Below are 17,650 nucleotides of genomic sequence, written 5' to 3' on the forward strand. Positions count from 1 at the left end.
GGGGGGTGGGTCCAAGGAGCCGGCAGTCTGGCAACTCCCTTTTTTATTTTCCCTGTATTTTTTTTTTTTGGTGTGTGGTTCTTAGGTTTGAGCCCAGGGTCCTTTTACCTCTGAGCCACACCCCCAGCCCTATTTAAGTTGTCAAGGACCTTGCTAAGTTGCTGAGGCTGGTCTCCAACCTACAATCCTCCTGTCTCAGCCTCCCAAGTACTAGGATTTCAGGCCTTTGCCACTGTGCCTGGGCCCTCCTTTAATCAACACTCGAGGAGAGCTTGAGTAGCAGGAAGTGGTTTTGAGGGCAGTGGCATTGGTGTGGGTGCGCCCCGGATCCCTCTGAGCCTGGGTCCCTGCTGCAGACAGCTGATGGGCGCTCAGGCCTTCCAGACACCAGTTGGGGGTGGGAAATATGAGGCCACCCCCATCCTTGGGGGGCTGGTGGGACAGTAGGGCGAGGACATGGGTCCTGCAGCATGGGGCTGGTGGGCGGGGTGACTTCAGTGACAGCTGGAGCACCTCTGGAAGGGGCTTCATGCCTGGCTGGGCCACTTTTGCCCTGGCCACTGTTGGTAGGCCGCGTCGGTAGTTCAGAGATGGGATTTTTTTTTTTTTTTTCAGAACTGGGGATTGAAACCAGGGCATTCTGTCGGGTGTGGTGGCACAGGCTTGTAATCCCCGCACTTGGGAGGCGGAGACAGGAGGATCGCGCAGGTTCGAAGCCGGCCTCTCTGGCTTAAGAGACCCTGTTTCCAAATAAAAAAAAAATAGAAAATAGGTCTGGGAGTGTAGCCCGGAAGTAGAAGGGCTCCAGGAACCCCAGTACCACCAAAAAAACAAAAAACAAAACAAAAAAAAAAACAGGGCATTTTACCTCTTGGCCCCACCCCCACCCCAGCCAGCCCTACTTTTTTTGTTTGAGGTATTAGGGATGGAACCCAGGGGTATTATACCTCTGAGCTATACCCCAGCCCTATTTTTTATTCAAATTTTGAAACAGGGTCTGAGTTGCAGAGGGCCTCTCTAAGTAGCTGAGGCTGGCCAGGACCGCGAACCTCCTGTCTCAGCCTCCTGAATGTTGGGATTACAAGTGTGCACCACCACGCCCGGTTTATTATTTTGAAACAGGGTCTCATTAAGTAGCGGAGGCTGGCAGCAAATCCGTAATCATCCTGTCTCAGCCTCCAAGTACTGGGATTACAAGTGTGTGCCACCACGCCTGCTAGAGATGGCAGCTTTTATTAATAACTGATTCTTTTTTTTTTTTTTTTTTGGTGGTACACTGGGGGTGGAACCCAGGGGCTTTCTACCTCTGGGCTATACTCCCAGACCTTTTTTATATTTTATTTGGAAACAGGGTCTAAGTTGCTGAAAGCCTCACTAAGTAGCTGAGGCTGGCTTCGAACCTGTGCGATCCTCCTGTCTCAGCCTCCCAAGCGCAGGGATTACAAGCGTGCGCCACCACGCCCGGCTTTAATAACTGATTCTCAAAGTGTGTTGGGACAGAAGGCTGGCCCACCAAACCTGTTTAGAGGAGGCCACAGGCAGCCCTTAGCTCAAAACAGTGAGATCGGTTGACCTACTAGATAGTATTATATATGGGTGGTGTGATGTGTGTGTGGGGTGGAGGTTGAGGAAACCGTAAGTGGGGCCAGAAACACAGTGCCTGTCCAGGAAACCAGCCTGGGGTGAGGAGGTATAGTGAGTTATAAAACCTAACTGGGGGCCAGGCGTGGTGGCGCACGCTTGTAATCCCAGCATTCGGGAGGCTGAGTCAGGAGGATCGCAGTTCACGGCCAGCCTTAGCTACTTAGTGAGGCCCTCTGCAACTCAGTGAGACCCTGTTTTCAAAATAATAAAAGCCGGGCATGGTGGCGCACACTTGTAATCCCTGCGCTTAGGAGGCGGAGACAGGAGGATCGCGCAGGTTCGAAGCCAGCCTCGCTGGCTTATGAGACCCTGTTTCCAAATAAAAATATAAAAAAATAGGTCTGGGAGTGTAGCCCGGAGTTAGAAGGGTTTCCAGGAACCCCAGTACCACCAAAATATAAAAATAAAATAATAAAATAATAAAAAATAGGGCTGGGGCGTAGCTTGGAGGTAGAATGCCCCTGGGTTTCACCCCCAGTACCAAAAAACAAAACAAAAAGAAAACCCCTAACTTTGGGGTGTTGGGGGCAGGGAGGGGTCCTGGAGGCTGGTCACTGGTGGGAGGTATCGTCCTGGGATGGGGAGCCCTGGGCGTGGGTGGAGGAAGAGAAAGCGGCTGATGGAGAGGAAGTGGGTCAAAGTGACACAGGCCTGGACTGCACCCCGATTACAGCAGCATCAGCCGCTAACCCCTCCCCTGCCCGGCCAGTACCCCAAAGCCTGGAGAGACCTCCCACCGTCAGGCGGACCCTGGGCATAGGATCCAGTTCTGAGCAGGGTTACAAGTGCCCTCCTGGCCAGCTCCCCTCCTCCACCTCAGTGACCTGGAGTCTAGAGCTGGGCGGCGACTCTTAGCAGGCCCAGGCTGGCCTGGGTGTGAGCTCTGCGCCTCCCTCTTGCTCAAGGCCTACTGTGTGTGTGTGTGTGTGTGTGTGTGTGTGTGTGTGTGTGTGTGTGTAGGGGATTGAATCTAAGGCACTCTACTCTTTCTCTGAGCTACACCTTCAGCCCTTTTTTTTTTGTGGGTCTGGGGATGGAGCCCGGGGGCATTTGACTTTGGAACTACATTCCCAGCACTATTTTTTATTCTTTATTTTGAAACAGGGTCTCACTGAGTTGCAGAGGGCCTCACTAAGTAGCTGAGACTGTCAGTGAACCACGATCCTCCAGTCTCAGCCTCCGGAATGCTGGGATGACGAGCGTGCCCACCACGCCTGGCTCCCTTCAGCCCTTTTTTGGTTTTATTTTGAAACAGGTCTTTGGTAGGTTGCCGAGAGTCTCACCAAGTTTCTGAGGCTGGCCCTAGATCTGCAATCCTGTTTCAGCCTCCCAACTGCTGGGATAACAGGTGTGAGCCACCATGGCTTGGTGTTTAAGTCTCTCGTGATGGGGTAATCATCCTGCCAACTCCCAGGCCGAGGGCATGACTGTGTGGCACACAGGGCTCCTGGGAGGTTGCGAGTTGGTGACAGTTCACACACCGGGCTGGAAGCAGCTCTTTGGAGAATGTGTGTTGTAGGGATCATCTCTGACAGATGAGAAAACAGGCCAAGGATGTGCCTGGGGCTGCAGCTGGTCAACAGAACCAGGCCTTCGAACCAGGCACCCACTCCCTCCTGGTGCACCAGAGCCCGCTGCCCGGGAGCCTGCTGCAGATACCAGCAAGCGTAGAACACAGGTGACTTCATCTTGGTGACCAATCCACCATGGCGCCTGGGGGCAGGTCCCTGGGAGGGCTGGACTGGGATGCAGTGAGACGGGGGAGGATGAGCCCACAGCGAAGGGTGGTGCAGCTGGGTGTGGGGTGCCCGCCTGCGATCCTGGTGCCTGGGAGGATGAGGAGAGGATTGAGGCTTAGTCAGCCCCAGCAACTTAGCAAGCCTGTTTCAAGGTAAAACGGGGGTGGGGTGGGGTGGGTAGCTCAGAGGCAGAATGCCCCTGGGTTCAATCCCCAGAGGGAGGGAGGGGGACACACACACACACACACACACACATACACACACACACACACCCCTATGTGGGTTTCCTTGCAGAACCCAGACACACAGGTGTGCATCTTTGACTTCACCACCCACTGACAATCGGGGGAGGAAAAAGTTCCAGAAGACCATGGAGTCACTTTAATGTGTGACTTCCTCGTGAAAGGTCACTACAGAACCATTAGCCAGATTCAGTGGGGCAGGTGCCCCAGCACGGCTGGTCCTGGGATCTGCAAAGCCTCCCCTGCACGGGGGTGGAGGCACCTGGCAGCTCCAGGTAGAACAGCAGTGGCTTTGGGTCTAGACCCTCGGGGGGCCCCAGCACCAACCGGAGCCGGGTCACGGGGCTTGGTGACATGAACCGTTTCAGAACGCTCTTGCCCCGTGTCCTGGAGGTCTTCCAAGAAGGAGAGGGAGAGGGTGGAGAGGTTCCCAGCCTCCAGCCAGGGTCTGGGTGGGATGGGTGCCACCGGGCTCTCTCGGGTCCCCTCGGCAGAGCGTCCCCTCTGAGCCCGGTATCCCAGGCGAGCTGTGTGGGACCTAGGTCAGGGCTGACCTCTAGGGGAAGGGCCTGGCAGGCAGCACTGGGTCCTCCATCCTCTATCAAAGGCAGCCAGGGCAGTGAGCGCTGAGCCTGGGCTCATAAACAGGAAGCAGCGGGGAAACAGCGCATCCTGGCCGCGGTGCCTCTGCCAGACACACGAGGGAGTGTCCCGCAGGAAGCGACCCCACTGGCGCCTGGCCTTCCTGTCTCATCGCAGGACTCCAACACGAGGAGCAGTTGCAGTCCCACCAGACCCGCAAAGAGCAAGGGCACGCTTCTGTTCTTTCGGGATCATTCAAGAATGGCGTGGGAGTTTTAGAGAAACCACGTGAGTTGTGATTGCAGCACTGTCAGGCAGGGGGTGGGGTGAGAACCGTTGCTTGGAGGTATTTCTTTGAACCATCCTTTTTTTTTTCTTGGTGTGCTGGGGATGGAACCGGGGGCCTTGCCTGTGCGGGGCGAGTGTGCTCCCCTGGCTCACACCCCAGCCCAGAGCCATGGTGGAAAAGTCCCTGCCTCCTTCCCGGCTGCTTCCTTCACTGGAGGAGGCCTTTGGGGTGGAGGGCGCACCTGCTGCCCAGCCAGGCTGGCCAGGGCGGCCTCTGGGCTGGGGGCCTGGGGAGCGGCCGTGGCTTCGGCCCCGCTCTCCGCGTTACGAGAAGAAGAGCTGTTCACAGATGCTGCGCGTGTGCTCGGGCGCCGCCACGGTGTAGCCCGTGGTCCTCGGGTCTGTGAAGATCTCGTGGTCATTGCCACCCTGTGGGGACACGAAACACAGGTGCATCAGGCTCCGCTGTCTTGGGGCCATGGCTGCTGGCCCAGGAGCGGCGCGGAGCCTGCCGTCTTCGGGCAGGGCGGGCTCCTCAATGCAGCTCTTAACTTTGCAGGCGAGGAGCGGCTGTTACAGAGAAAGGATTTTAACCTCCTCTTGAACTTCTACTGAGCTTGGAACATATAATTATGCTTATGAGGGAAGTCACGATGCTCCTGTGAAGAGCTAGGGCTGATCATTCTATAAAGAAAGATAACTGTGAGTGACAGATTTCGCACAGCCGTCAGTTTGTTTCAGCCGTGCCCAAGCCGCTTCCTCTCGCAGCCACGAGGAGCGGCGGCGTGGTGCGGCCTGGGCAGGGCTGCCTGTGGCTAAGAGGATGGACGTGCTCCAGAGGGGCCGCTGGCCGCTGAGCACGCGTGTGGCTGGGACGGAGGGGCCCACTATATCTGCTTCAAATTAATTTTTGCGGTACTGGGGATGGAACCCAGGCGCATTCTACCCTGAGCTATACCCCTAGCCCTATTATATTTTTGATTTGGAAATGGTCTCGCTAAGTTGCCACGTGCTGGCCTCAGACGTGCACCCCTACCTTACCATCTTCCAAGTACTGGGATTCTAGTAGGTGTGCACCATCATGCCAGGGGGTTTTGACTAAATTTCTTTCTTTCTTTTTTCTTTTTTTTGCAGGTCTGGGATGAAACCCAGGGGCATTCGACCTCCGAGCTACACACCCTGCCCTGTTTTTTATTCTTTATTTTGAAACAGGGTCTCACTGAGTTGCAAAGGGCCCGCTTTGACTAAATTTCAGTTGTCCCATGTGGCTGGTGTCTGGGCCGCCTGTTAAGAGTATGGGCTGAAGGCCGGGCATGGTGGCGCACATTTGTAACCCCAGCATTTGGGAGGCTGAAATAAGAGGATCGTGGTTTGCGGCCAGCCTCACTTAGTGAGGCCCTTTGCAACGCAGTAAGACCCTGTTTCAAAATAAAGAATAAAAAATAGGGCTGGGGGTGTAGCTTGGAGGTAGAATGCCCCTGGGTGCATCCCCAGTATTGGAAAAAAAAAAAAAGTATGGGCTCTGGAGTGGGTGGCCTGGTTGGACCCTGGCTCTCTGACCAGGGGTGCAGCTGGCCAGCTCCCTCTCTAGAATGGGGATAATGGCGGGCCCTCACCCACAGCGCTGTGATGAGGCGTCAGTGGGCCAGGGAAGGCTCTGGAAAACAGCAGGCAGTGTTGGCGCATGACTTCATTGACCTGTGTGTCTAGGAGGCCTGGGCAGGCGCTGGGTGGGGGCTGTGTCCAGTGACTGGTCAGGCCCTGCCGGCCCCGCTGGGCTCAGGGTCATGGATACCGGCTTTTCTAGTAGCTCTGCAGAAGCCTGTTTTTCCTCTCACAGAATTTCTAGAATTTTTCTCATCAAATTAGATAAGCAGTGTAACTTAAGACATTCAAAACAATCAGTTTCTAAAATGATAAAAACAAGTGCAGAGCAGGTGAATTAAACCTGTGATTCTCGAGGGAAGTCTGGCAGCCCTTCAGAGGGCCGATATGGAAATTACTAGCGCTTTCATTTCTCCAGGAACCACCCTTCCCCCGTCCCCCACCAGCCGGCTTTCACAGGCTGAGGTCAAATTCAAGGTTTTAGAAGGCCCGGGTGTGGGGGTGCATGCCAGTGATCCCAGTGATTCAGGAGGCTGCGTCAGGAGGGCCCCAAGTTGGAGGCCAGCCTGGGGGTGTGCATCTGAGTATAACTGGAGGGAGGGGGGCAGGCCACTGGACTGCTGCTGGGTAGAGGGAGTGAACCTGCAGGGAGCCGGGGGTGCGGGAGTGGCGGGGTGGGGCTGCGGGCCAGGCCAGGCAGAAGGCCTCCGGATCTCGCGAGGGCTCCCCTTGGGATGTTGGGGGACCACGGGACGTGATGACTGGGTCTACCTAACAACAGGGTCTCTCTGGAGAACAGATAGGGACAGAGAGTAGCTGGGGCTCCTGCGCCGACCAGGGTGCCCGGAGGACAGAGGCCATTACCTGGAAGAGAGCTCTGAAGCAAGAAGGGCCCGCAGTGGCCATGCCAGCCCTGCCCGGGCGAGAGTCACTTGTGGGGACAGATGTGTGCCCGACAGATGCCCGACGTGGCCGGTCTCCACAGGTGTGGGGCGGCCTGTGGAATCCGAGGTGAGCTGTGGTGCACCTGGCCGGGGCTTCTCATCTGCCTCCCAAGCACCTCGGCCTCCCCTCCCCCACCAGGGGAGGCTTCTGGGAGTGGGGCTGCAGACCTGAGCAGGTCTAAGGTGACCAGAGGCAGGAGCCTGACCTTGTGACAGGGCCAACCTCTACCACACTGCAGCATTAGAAAATGGAAACCTCAAATGCTGGGTCTGCATGGTCTGCTAGGGGAAGCTGGCACCCCCAGCTCCAGAACAAAGAGCCTGCTCCCAGAGGAGTTAGAGAGGGGAGGCGCAAATGAGGGTCAGATGACCATCCTCCCCACAGGCCCCAAGGGGCGGCTGGTGAAGACAGCCTATTAATATATACCCCTAAAAGACGGGGGGCAGCTGATCACCCCACCGTGCCTGGTGTCTGCGCCTCCCCTCGCTGAGCTGAATGGTGCAGCCATGAGCCCTGGCTCTCCTGAGGCTGGCGAGGGCCGCCACAGGGAATGGTGCCGGGTGTGCCCACGCCTGTGAGCCCTGCCCACAGGAAGTGGCCTGAGCCCACGATGGCCGGCTGGCACTTGGCCGTGGCAGCACTGACTCTTGGTGCCTTCTGGCTCCATGGTAAGTTCCACTGTCCATTTTCCAGGCGTGATGGGTGCAGAAGCCAATGAACCGGGGCCTGCTCTGTGAGCCTCAGGACGCACCTCGCAGGGCTGGTGTGTGGCTCAGAGGTAGAGCGCGTGCCTGGCATGCGCGAGGCCCTGGCTCCAATCTCCAGCACGCAAAAAACAAAACAAAGAAATAGGGTCACAAAGGTGTGACAGCCACTGGCAGGGCACGGTCCAACACTGTCCAGGCCGAGCCCGGTGGCCTCGAGTCCAGAGAAAAACAGGTGAGCAGGGAGCGACCAGCCTGTGGCCTTGGGGCGAACTGGGGCCTGTGGCTGGCTCAGCGCACGCTCCTGCTCCTGCTCCCACAACACCGGCCTGGCCCAGGAGGGCATCGGAGGTGGTTCTGTGGCCCCACAAGGCCAGCCACACCTTAACAGATGAGCCCTGGGGCAGAGGCACGAGGCTCATTACTCAGAACTGCTCAGCCCGGTGCACCGGGCGTGGGGGCGCACGCCTGTCATCCCAGCACTTGGGAGGCTGAGACAGGAGGATCGTGGTTCGTGGACAGCCGCAGCTACTTAGTGAGGCCCTTTGCAACTCAGTGAGACCCTGTTTCAAAATAAAGAATAAAAAATAAGGGTAGGGGTGTTGCTCAAAGGTGGAATGCCCCTGGGTTCCACCCCCAGTACAGAAAAAAAAAAAAAAAAGAATTATTTTCAACACCAGCTGGCCAGGCCAGAGTCTGGTACCCAGGAGGACGGCAGGCTGGCCATGACTCCAAGGGACATCTGTCATCTGATGCCCGAGGCCACTGGCATGGCACCGTGCTGAGGTCTTCCCACTGTGGGAGGCAGTGGGCCGTGTCTGAGCCGGGCTGAGAGCCTCCAGTCTGATTCCCCCCTGCCTGGGAGCCCAGCGTATTCAGGGTCTGGGGGGGGGGGGGGCTCACCAAGCTGACCTAAGCCCGCCACGGCCGCACGGAGGCGGATGAGCAGCGGCTAGACGGGCTGTCCAGGGCACATTCCAGGGCACAAGGCCGACTGCCCAACGTGCAGCGAAGACCAGGCGGCCGAGGCTCCAGGAACACCGGCAGGCCCGAGCTCAGTCTCATTGACAGGCAAGCCTTTTTTGTGTGATTTCTTATTTCAAAGTTAAAGGGGCGGAGCTGGGTGCGAGCAGGCAGGGAAGATACCCATCCTGACCCCGGGGCCCAGGGCCCTCTCCCCCTCCTCGGCCCTCAATGTGCCTGTCCTGCTCCTTCACAAGGGGACGGCCCACTGGGCTGCCGGGTGTGGGCTCAGAGAGGCTTGCGTTTAGTCGCTGCGCAGCGGGCCAGGACCACATCCCGCCTTCTTGGTTTAAAGCTATCTTGATGCCTGTTGACAGATGCCTTCAAGCCGATGTTATTTAATCTTTCTTTTGTGGTACTAGGAATTGAACCTGGGGGGTTACCCCTCCGAGCTACACTCCAGCTCTATTTTACTTTTTATTTTGAAACATGGTCTCGCTAAGTTACCACATGTTGGCCTTCAACCTGGGATCCTCCGTCTCAGCCTCCCAAGCACCGGGTTACGCAGCACCCTGGGCTGTAGCTCCATGGTGGAGCGCTGGCCCACCACGCCAGAGTCTCCGGGTGCCATCCCAGCACCAGAAGAACCAACCACATTCCCACGTTCAAAAGAGGGGCTCCAGGCGACTGACCCGCGCTGTGCTGACACTGCACAAACGAGGAGGCGGAGTCAATCTGCCCACAGGCCACACCCACACCTCCGCCAGGCCTCTACTCTGAACAGAGTCTTGGTGGAGCCTCCCCACTGGCAGCGCTGGGAGAAGGGCGGCCTTTCAGGCTCCATCTGTGCATTTACAGGCGGGTTACTCCCCGTTAGACGGCCCTCTTGCCCCGGGAGCCACCGACTGGGCTGTCTGCAGCGGGTGCACGGCCCCCACCGCACTGGCCGACCCCCACCACACTGGCCAGCCCCCCGCCCTGCGAGTCCTCACTCCTCCAGGCGCTGATCACTGAATTACCCTGAATGGACGCGGAGGCTAGACGCACAACAGAAGTGTTGGAGTGTTTTCATGTTGCAACCGTCCTAAAGCCAAGAGGCTGTCTGGGGGCAGCAGCCAGTGAGCAGACGCCCTGCCCGAGAGCCCGGCTCCAGCTCAGCGCTTGTCTTAAAAACGCTGTGCTGCGTGTGGCTGAGGGGAGAGGGGGCTTCTGGGGCTGACACATACGTAGACAAGCAAGGCCAACGCTTCACTTCTTACTCTGCCCGCTGGAGTTGCTCAGAGCAGAGACGTCCGAGTCTCACTCAGCACAGCCCGCCCGCGGAAGGCTGGGCTGCGAGGGAGGAGGCTGCCTGGCCTCTGCAGAAGTGCAGGGAGGAGGCCTTTTACTGACAAAGCGCTCAGGCGTCCTTTCCCTGGAGGCCGGCAGACCCCTAGTAAAGAAAGGCTACCCACTACCCAGCACGCAAAGCTGGGAGCTAGGAGCGGGGCTGTTCTGACCTAGAGTTTCGCGAGCCGACATGTTTAGATTTAGGTGGAGCCGGGCGTGGTGGCGCACGCTTGTAATCCCCGCGCTTGGGAGGCTGAGACAGGAGGATCGTGCAGGTTCGAAGCCAGCCTCAGCTACTTAGTGAGGCTCTCAGCAACTTAGTGAGACCCTGTTTCCAAATAAAGTATAAAATGGGGCTGGGAGTATAGCCCGGAGGTAGAAAGCCTCTGGGTTCCACCCCCAGTACCACCAAAATAAATAAATAAATAAATAGATAGATAAATAAATAGATTTAGGTGGCTGTACTGTGATTCCCAGCGCTAAGAAACGACTGCTGAGAGGGTCAGAGGCGAGGGCGCAGAGCCCCGCGGGAGTGCTCACTATAGACTTACTCTAATAGTAAAACCCCTCAAGCCACCAACCACGCGTCTACAGGCGGCCAGGCGGGGAGAAGCCGCGGCTTTGCTCGCTCCATCCCGGAGCTCTGAATGTAGAGACAAGGCCTTAGGCATGCGCAGAGACACTCACAAGCCCTAAGGTCACAGGGAATGCCCGACAACAGCAGGGGCCTTCTGCCTCGCTTAGGGCTGACACGCAGCTACCCTGGCTGGAATTGGTGCCTGTTTCCCGCCTGTCCTCTGGGCCCCGGCCTTGGTATGGGAATGTAAACTGCACGAGTTACTTCAAAGCACCCACAGTTGGTGGGCAACCAATGCAGGCCAATACCACACAGTAAAAACAAGGTAGATTACCGACCCCTGCCCCGAGTCAGTGAGAGGAGGAGGCACCACCTACCCAAGAAATAAGTTACTAGCCCACCGCCTCGGCAACACCGATAGGAACATACCAATAGGAAAACTAGTTGAGGGCTGGGGTCAGGGAGGGGGCGGAGTTCCACTCTCAGGTTCTCCGGCTGTCTGCCAGGCACGCTGCTTTTCTCCTCTATTTCCTACTGAATTTGTGGGGGTAAAAAATTAGCTGAAGTCTCAACCGAGCTCTTAGTTTTCATGTCTCAATTCAATTTATCTATCTGAATCGAGGAAAAGAACGCTTAGCACCGTTACAACGTACCAGCAGCATAGATTTTGGTCTTGTGTCTACCACTGGACGTTCCCGCGGGTTAGCGGGGGACCGATTTCTCCACTCCACTCCAGCACTTATCTTTGTTTTGTTTTGTAAGCAGCCATCCTGGCAGGTGTAAGGTGGGCTTTGGATTTCCCCTTTTCTGACCATGAGTGATGTTGACTTTGTTTTGATACACACACCTTTGTGTGTCTCCTTTGGGGAAATGTCTAGTCACGGCTTTTGCCCTCCCCGCCCTTTCTTTTGGTATTGGGGAATTGGACCCAGGGGTATTCTCCCTCCGAGCTGTACCCCAGCTAAAGTTTTTTTTTTTTTTTTTTTTTTTAATTTGAAACAGGGTCTTGCTAAGTTGCTGAAGCTGGCCTTGCACCTGTGATCCTCCTGTCTCAGCCCCCGAGACCCCAAGCCCAAGAGGAGAGGCCGCAGCAGGTACTGAGATTCTCGTGGGGCTTTGACGGTGACAACGGATCCTCCCATCTAGCAGGACCTCAAGCTGCCATAGCCGCTCTGGGGAAATGGCTTCTATGTACCCTACGCCGATGCTGCTGGACCACTGGGCAATGCTCTCAGCTCCCAATTTAGATTCAGTCCCAGACTTGGGACTTTTCTCTGTTTGGTGGTACTAGGGATTGAAGCCATTGGACGTTCTAGCTCTGAGCTACATCTACAACCCAATTTTATTTTTATTCTGAAATAGGGTGTCGCTAGGTTGCTGTTACACCAAGTTGCTGAGGCTGGCTTCAAACCCGTAACCCTCCTGTCTCAGCCTCCCATGTACTGGGATTCCAGGCATGTGCCACCACGCCCAGCCCAAACTTGGGATTTCTGACGGCCTCTCTCACCCTGACATTCCCAGTACCCTCCTGTGTGTGATGCCCAGCACTGACTCTTCTCTTTTTGTGGTACTGGGAATGAGCTCAGGGGTATTCTACCTGAGCTAACCTCCAGTCCGATTGTTTTTATTTTGAAACAGGGTCTCACTAGGTTGCGGAGGGCTTTGCTAAGTTGCGGAGGCTGCTACCAACCTGCAATCCTCCAGTTTCAGCCTCCCAAGTCCTGGGATAACAAGTGTGCACCACCACGCCCAGCCGACCTCCATCTCTAATGCCCTGACTCTCAGGTTCCTGAGAGTCCCTGCCTCCATCGTGTATGGTTCCCAGTGCTCAACTGACCACGAGTGCCCGCAGGGAGATACACGTACAGTAAGATAAAAATGGCAGGGGCTTTGTAATGCCGAGCATTTGCCAACAGCACAAGAGGTGGTGTCTGAAAAGCACTTCACGTGGTCAACAACCAATGCAAAAGCCAGGCTGAGAAGGCGCCGCGAGCGCGCAGCTTGGCCCCGGCTCCTGGGGTGCTGGGGTCAGCGCAGAGGGAGGGGGCTGTGACACCCCCTCTAGGACAGAAGCTGCCACTCACTCGAGCTGGGCCAGAGGGGAACGGTGGGGAGGGGAAGTCAGCCCGCTGTTGCTTTTCCCTCCAGGCCCAAACTGAGCCATGGAACCGCAAAGACACTTCCATACTTACTGGCATGGTTTTGTCGCCAAAGAAATAAATGGTCTTATAACCGTCATCTTCCACATGTTTCAGGCAATACCTCTTGTCCCATCCATCAGGAAAGACATCGAAGCTGATCTGGCCTCCTGTCGGGAAGGGCACACACAGGCAAAAGGGGAAGAGAGGTTGTGGGGGGCTCAGTGGAAGAGCCAGGCCCTGGGGCTGGCCCCACCAAGAACAGAGGCTGATTGCATGTACCGAGAGAGGAGGCTTTACCCTCGGCTCCTGCCAGCAACTAGCCTGCCAAGGCTGGGTTTCAACACCCGAGTGTATTAGTTACACTACTGTAGGGAGAGGCTCCAGAAATTAATTCTAGGCTGTTTTTTTTCCCCCCCTTGTGGTACTGGGATGGAACCCAGAGGCTTTCTACCCCCAAGCTACACTCTCAGACCTATTTTATATTTTATTTGGAGACAGGGTCTCCCTAAGTTGCTGAGAGCCTCACTAAGTAGCTGAGGCTGGCTTCGAACCTGTGCGATCCTCCTGTCTCAGCCTCCCAAGCGTGGGGATTACAAGCGTGCGCCACCACGCCCAGCTTCTAGGCTGTGTTTTTTATACCATTATTTCATCTGGGTCCAAAGATGAGACATGGAATACCTGGGTTCAATTCTGAGGGGAAAAAATTATTAATACTACTTACAGCTGGGCGTGTTGGCACACGCCAGTAATCCCAGCATTTGGGAGGCTGAGACAGGAAGATCGTGGTTCTCAGACAGCCTCACCTACTTAGTGAGGCCCTTTGCAACTTAGTGAGACCCTGTTTCAAAATAAAGAATAAAAAATAGGGCTGGGGGTGTAGGTCAGAGGTCGAATCCCCCTGGGTTCTATCCCCAGACATGTAAAAAAAAAAAAAAAAAAAGACTATACAATACCTATGGAGAACGTGAGGCCTCTGCCTGCAAACTCCTTCTGCAGATCGGCTACAAATTTTTTTCTTATATTTTCTTTCTGGGGAAAGAACAGAGATACCAATTGTCTGCTGTACTGCGGCACAGAAGGGGCACTTCTGATCTCAGCTACAAAGGCATGCGTCTTATCTGACCCAGCCGACCCCCAAGCGCAGTTCAGACGACTCACTTTGTCCAGTTCGTAGAACTCGATGCGTTCTTCCTGGCTGCAGCTTCTTCCAACAGGGGACACGTTCAACATCCCGTTCCGGAATTCAATGAAAGTACCCCTGGGGAGGAAAAGGGAACAGAGGCGCCCTGAAATACCTTACTTACTTGGGTAACACTTTAGGTAGATAAATAGGCTCACATGTTGGGCAGCTCTAGACAGCAGGGGGATGTGATCCTTGCTTCTCGGAGCTGTGCGGTACAGTATGGTGGCCTGGGACCACACCGGGCCACGGAGCCTTGAGATGTGACGAATCCACATTGGATTAGGGAGTCAGGATGAAGAAAGAATGTAAGTGGTATTTTTTTTTTTTTGGTAGCACTGGGGATGTAACCCAGGGGTTCTATCTCTGAGCTACACCCCCAGCCCTATTTTTTATTCTTTATTTTGAAACAGGTTCTCACTAAGTTGCAAAGGGCCTCACTAAGTAGCTGAGGCTGTCTGAGAACCGCGATCCTCCTGTCTCAGCCTCCCGAATGCTGGGATTACTGGCATGTGCCAACACGCCCAGCTGTAAGCATTATTAATAATTTTTTCCCCTCCGAATTGAACCCAGGTACATTTTTACCTCCAAGCTATACCCTCAGCCCTTTTTTATTTTTTTGTGGTGCTGGAGATTGAATCCAGGGGCATTCTACCCGAGCTACACCCTCCAGCCCTATTTTATTTTCAAATAAGTCCTCGCTCAGTTGCTGGGGCTGGCCTCAAACCTGTGAGCCTCCTGTCGCAGTACTGGGATTACAGGTGTGTCCCACCACACCCAGCTCTTTTTTTTTATTTTGAAACAGGGTATTGCTGAATTGCTAAAGCTGGCCTTGAACTTGTGATCATCCTGTCTCAGCCTCCCAAGTACTGGGATTATAAATGTGTAACACTACATCTAGCCATTGATTATTATCATTATTATTATTATTATTATTGTTACTACTATTATTATTATTATTAGCGGATTTGGGGATGGATCCCAGGGGCATTCAACCTCCGAGCTACACCCCCCGCCCTATTTTTTATTCTTTGTTTTGAAACCGGGTCTCACTGAGTTGCAGAGGGCCTCACTAAGTAGCTGAGGCTGTCCGCGAACCGTGATCCTCCTGTCTCAGCCTCCTGAATGCCGGGATTACAAGCGTGCGCCACCACGCCCGGCCTCATTGATTATGTTTTATATTGACTACTTAAAAATACTTTGGCTCTATTGGGTTAAAGATGTTATCTTACCAAGAGTAATTCCACCAGTTCCTTTCTGCTTTTATGTGATTACAGAAAATTTGAAAGTGCACTTGGGCTCACATTATATTTCTTACTGGACAGTTCTGATGTTGAGCAGATAATTAAAATTAATAAAGAACTGAAAATGACCAGCAGTGGTGTTACAAAAGAGATGTCCCTGAGGAATCTACAAATATATTTCCCAGACACCTCTTTTGCTGATGAGCTCTGGAACAGACTGATTTTACTAAGTAAAATTATATAGATAGGCTCTGAGAATCGCCCAAGAAACCTCAGTAATAATGGAGAAAACTCAATTTACCCTGTGGCAGACTGCTCTTAAACATCTCATATGATCACAGAAAACAAGGACGGCCTACCACTATCGTGGCTACGTTGAAGGAGGATGTTTAAAAACGTGTTTGCTTAGCCGGGCGCGGTGGTGCACGTTTTTAATCCCCGCGCTTGGGAGGCTGAGACAGGAGGACTGAGCAGGTTCGAAGCCAGCCTCAGTTACGTAGTGAGGCTTTCAGCAATTTAGCGAGACCCTGTTTCCAAATAAAATATAAAAAAGGTCTGGGAGTATATCCCGGAGGTAGAAAGCCTCTGGGTTCCATCCCTAGTACCATCAAAAAAACCAAACCAAAACAAAACAAAAAAAACATGTTTGCTTAGCCGGGCGTGGTGGCGCACGCTTGTAATCCCAGTACTTGGGAGGCTGAGACAGGAGGATTGAGCAGGTTTGAAGCCAGCCTCAGCTACTTAGTGAGAGACCCTGTTTCCAAATAAAATAGAATATAGGTCTGGGAGTGTAGCCCATAGGTAGAAAGCCTCTGGGTTCCATCCCCAGGACCACAAAAAACAACAACAACAAAAAAACCAAAAACAAAACATGTTTGTTTGTTTGTTTGAACATGATTCCAGTTTGTCTCAGAATCATTTCTTCGAAGCTGAGATGACTTGTAGGTGGTATTTATTCTGACAAATGACATTTCAGTGGTTTGCTCTGAGGTGTCTTCCAGCCTGCGAGCCTCGGAACCATGTTCTCTGATCTCTTTACACATTTTATCACGCGGCCCTGATCTCCAGCCACCTGTCACTGCAGATACCGAGGGGCCACCCGCAGGCGTGCCGAAGCCCTACTCCGAGGCCAACTCGGCTCTCTCCAGGCCGCCGGACTCCGGGCACCTCTCCAAGCGTCTGTGTCCTCACCTACAGAGAGAGGCTCACAGCACTCCCTCTGGTGACCTCCAGACTGCCAGTTTATGTGAAGGGGCTCTGTGCACCGGGAAGCATGCCTACTCATCAAGTAAGGCTAAGGCAGCAAAGTCCCTGGCGGCTGCCTCTGGTGCCCTGCTGTGCTCAACGCACAGAGGCGGTGTTAAGTAATACACACCAACGAGACCTAGGACGCGTCTCCCAAGGTCCATGTCCAGGGGCCGAGGGGTGAGGCCCTGGGTTCAGTCCTCAGTGCCACACACACCAAAGGAGGCAGCATGTCTAGCTCGTGTGTCCTGGAGTTGATGGACACCCAGCCCTGTCCCCCAGACCTTCCACATACCCCTTCGCTGAGATACCGGAGGGATGATGGCAGTTCCAGGAGACCACAGGGCTCTGGGTCCTAACTCCAAAGCTGAGCTCAGTTACCTCCCAGCTCAAGGACGTTCCTCATGCCCAAGGTGTGAAGGGAAGCGGCCTAGGAAGGCTCTCAACAGCAGGATCAGGGGTCTGTCGAGACGGACTTCTCTCTGAAGTCTGAACACCCGAGCTTCCTGCCTGTCTGACCAGGCCACACGCACAGTGCTGACATCAAACGTGAACATGTTGCTGGAGCCCTGCTCCTGGGCGCAGCGGCCCCGCACGCCGCTGAGCTCCCTCCCCAGATGACAAGAGCAGTGTGCCCGAGACCCAACCCCCGCTCAGAAGTCTGTCCCTCTGATGGCAGGCGTGAAAACTCTGTGATCTCACCAAAGAAACAGCCACGGTTAGCAGTGGGTCCGTTTCCTGCCTTCTTTTTTTTCTTCTTTTCTTTTCTTGCAGTACTGGGGATGGAACCCAGGGGCATTCTACCTCTGAGCTGCACCCCAGTCCTATGTTTTATTCTTTATTTGGAAACAGGGTCTCACTAAGTTGCAAAGGCCTCACTAAGTAGCTGAGGCTGGCCGTGAACCGTGATCCTCCGGTCTCAGCCTCCCGAATGCCGGGATTACAAGTGTGCGCCACACACAGGCTTATTACTGTTATTTTAAACATGGGAACTGAGATGGTAACAGCCCTCAAACCAGGAGGCAGATCCCCAGATCAAATGCTTCAGAGCGAGAAAGTGAGGGGCAGCTGCAGAGACGGGGATGAGGGAACGACCCGGGGTAGCTGAGTCTTTACGTTGCCCAGCAGGAGCCAGGAATCCAGATGCTTCGAAATGAGAAACCAGACTTTCAAATGACAGCCATGGGTTCCAATTTTATTTAGTGCTGCAGGCCAGACACGT

At 54.6% G+C, this 17,650-nt stretch overlaps 1 protein-coding gene across 1 annotated transcript in view; it reads right to left on the reverse strand.

The window, feature by feature from the left end:
• Positions 1 to 210: 210 nt before the first annotated feature.
• The window catches only part of PMM2 (phosphomannomutase 2), a gene marked incomplete at both ends in the record, with an annotated part of 30,090 nt that continues 12,650 nt past the window's right edge, over positions 211 to 17,650 (reverse strand). The window contains 6 exons of the mRNA XM_080703957.1: positions 211 to 560; positions 3,888 to 4,012; positions 4,824 to 4,924; positions 12,811 to 12,926; positions 13,713 to 13,788; positions 13,918 to 14,017. Coding sequence (XP_080560083.1) covers positions 211 to 560; positions 3,888 to 4,012; positions 4,824 to 4,924; positions 12,811 to 12,926; positions 13,713 to 13,788; positions 13,918 to 14,017 — 868 coding nt within the window. The remainder of the gene's footprint in view (positions 561 to 3,887; positions 4,013 to 4,823; positions 4,925 to 12,810; positions 12,927 to 13,712; positions 13,789 to 13,917; positions 14,018 to 17,650) is intronic.

This window comes from Muscardinus avellanarius (genome assembly GCF_963383645.1).
Source record: "Muscardinus avellanarius genome assembly, chromosome: 10".
NCBI classification, from domain to species: Eukaryota; Metazoa; Chordata; class Mammalia; order Rodentia; family Gliridae; genus Muscardinus; species Muscardinus avellanarius.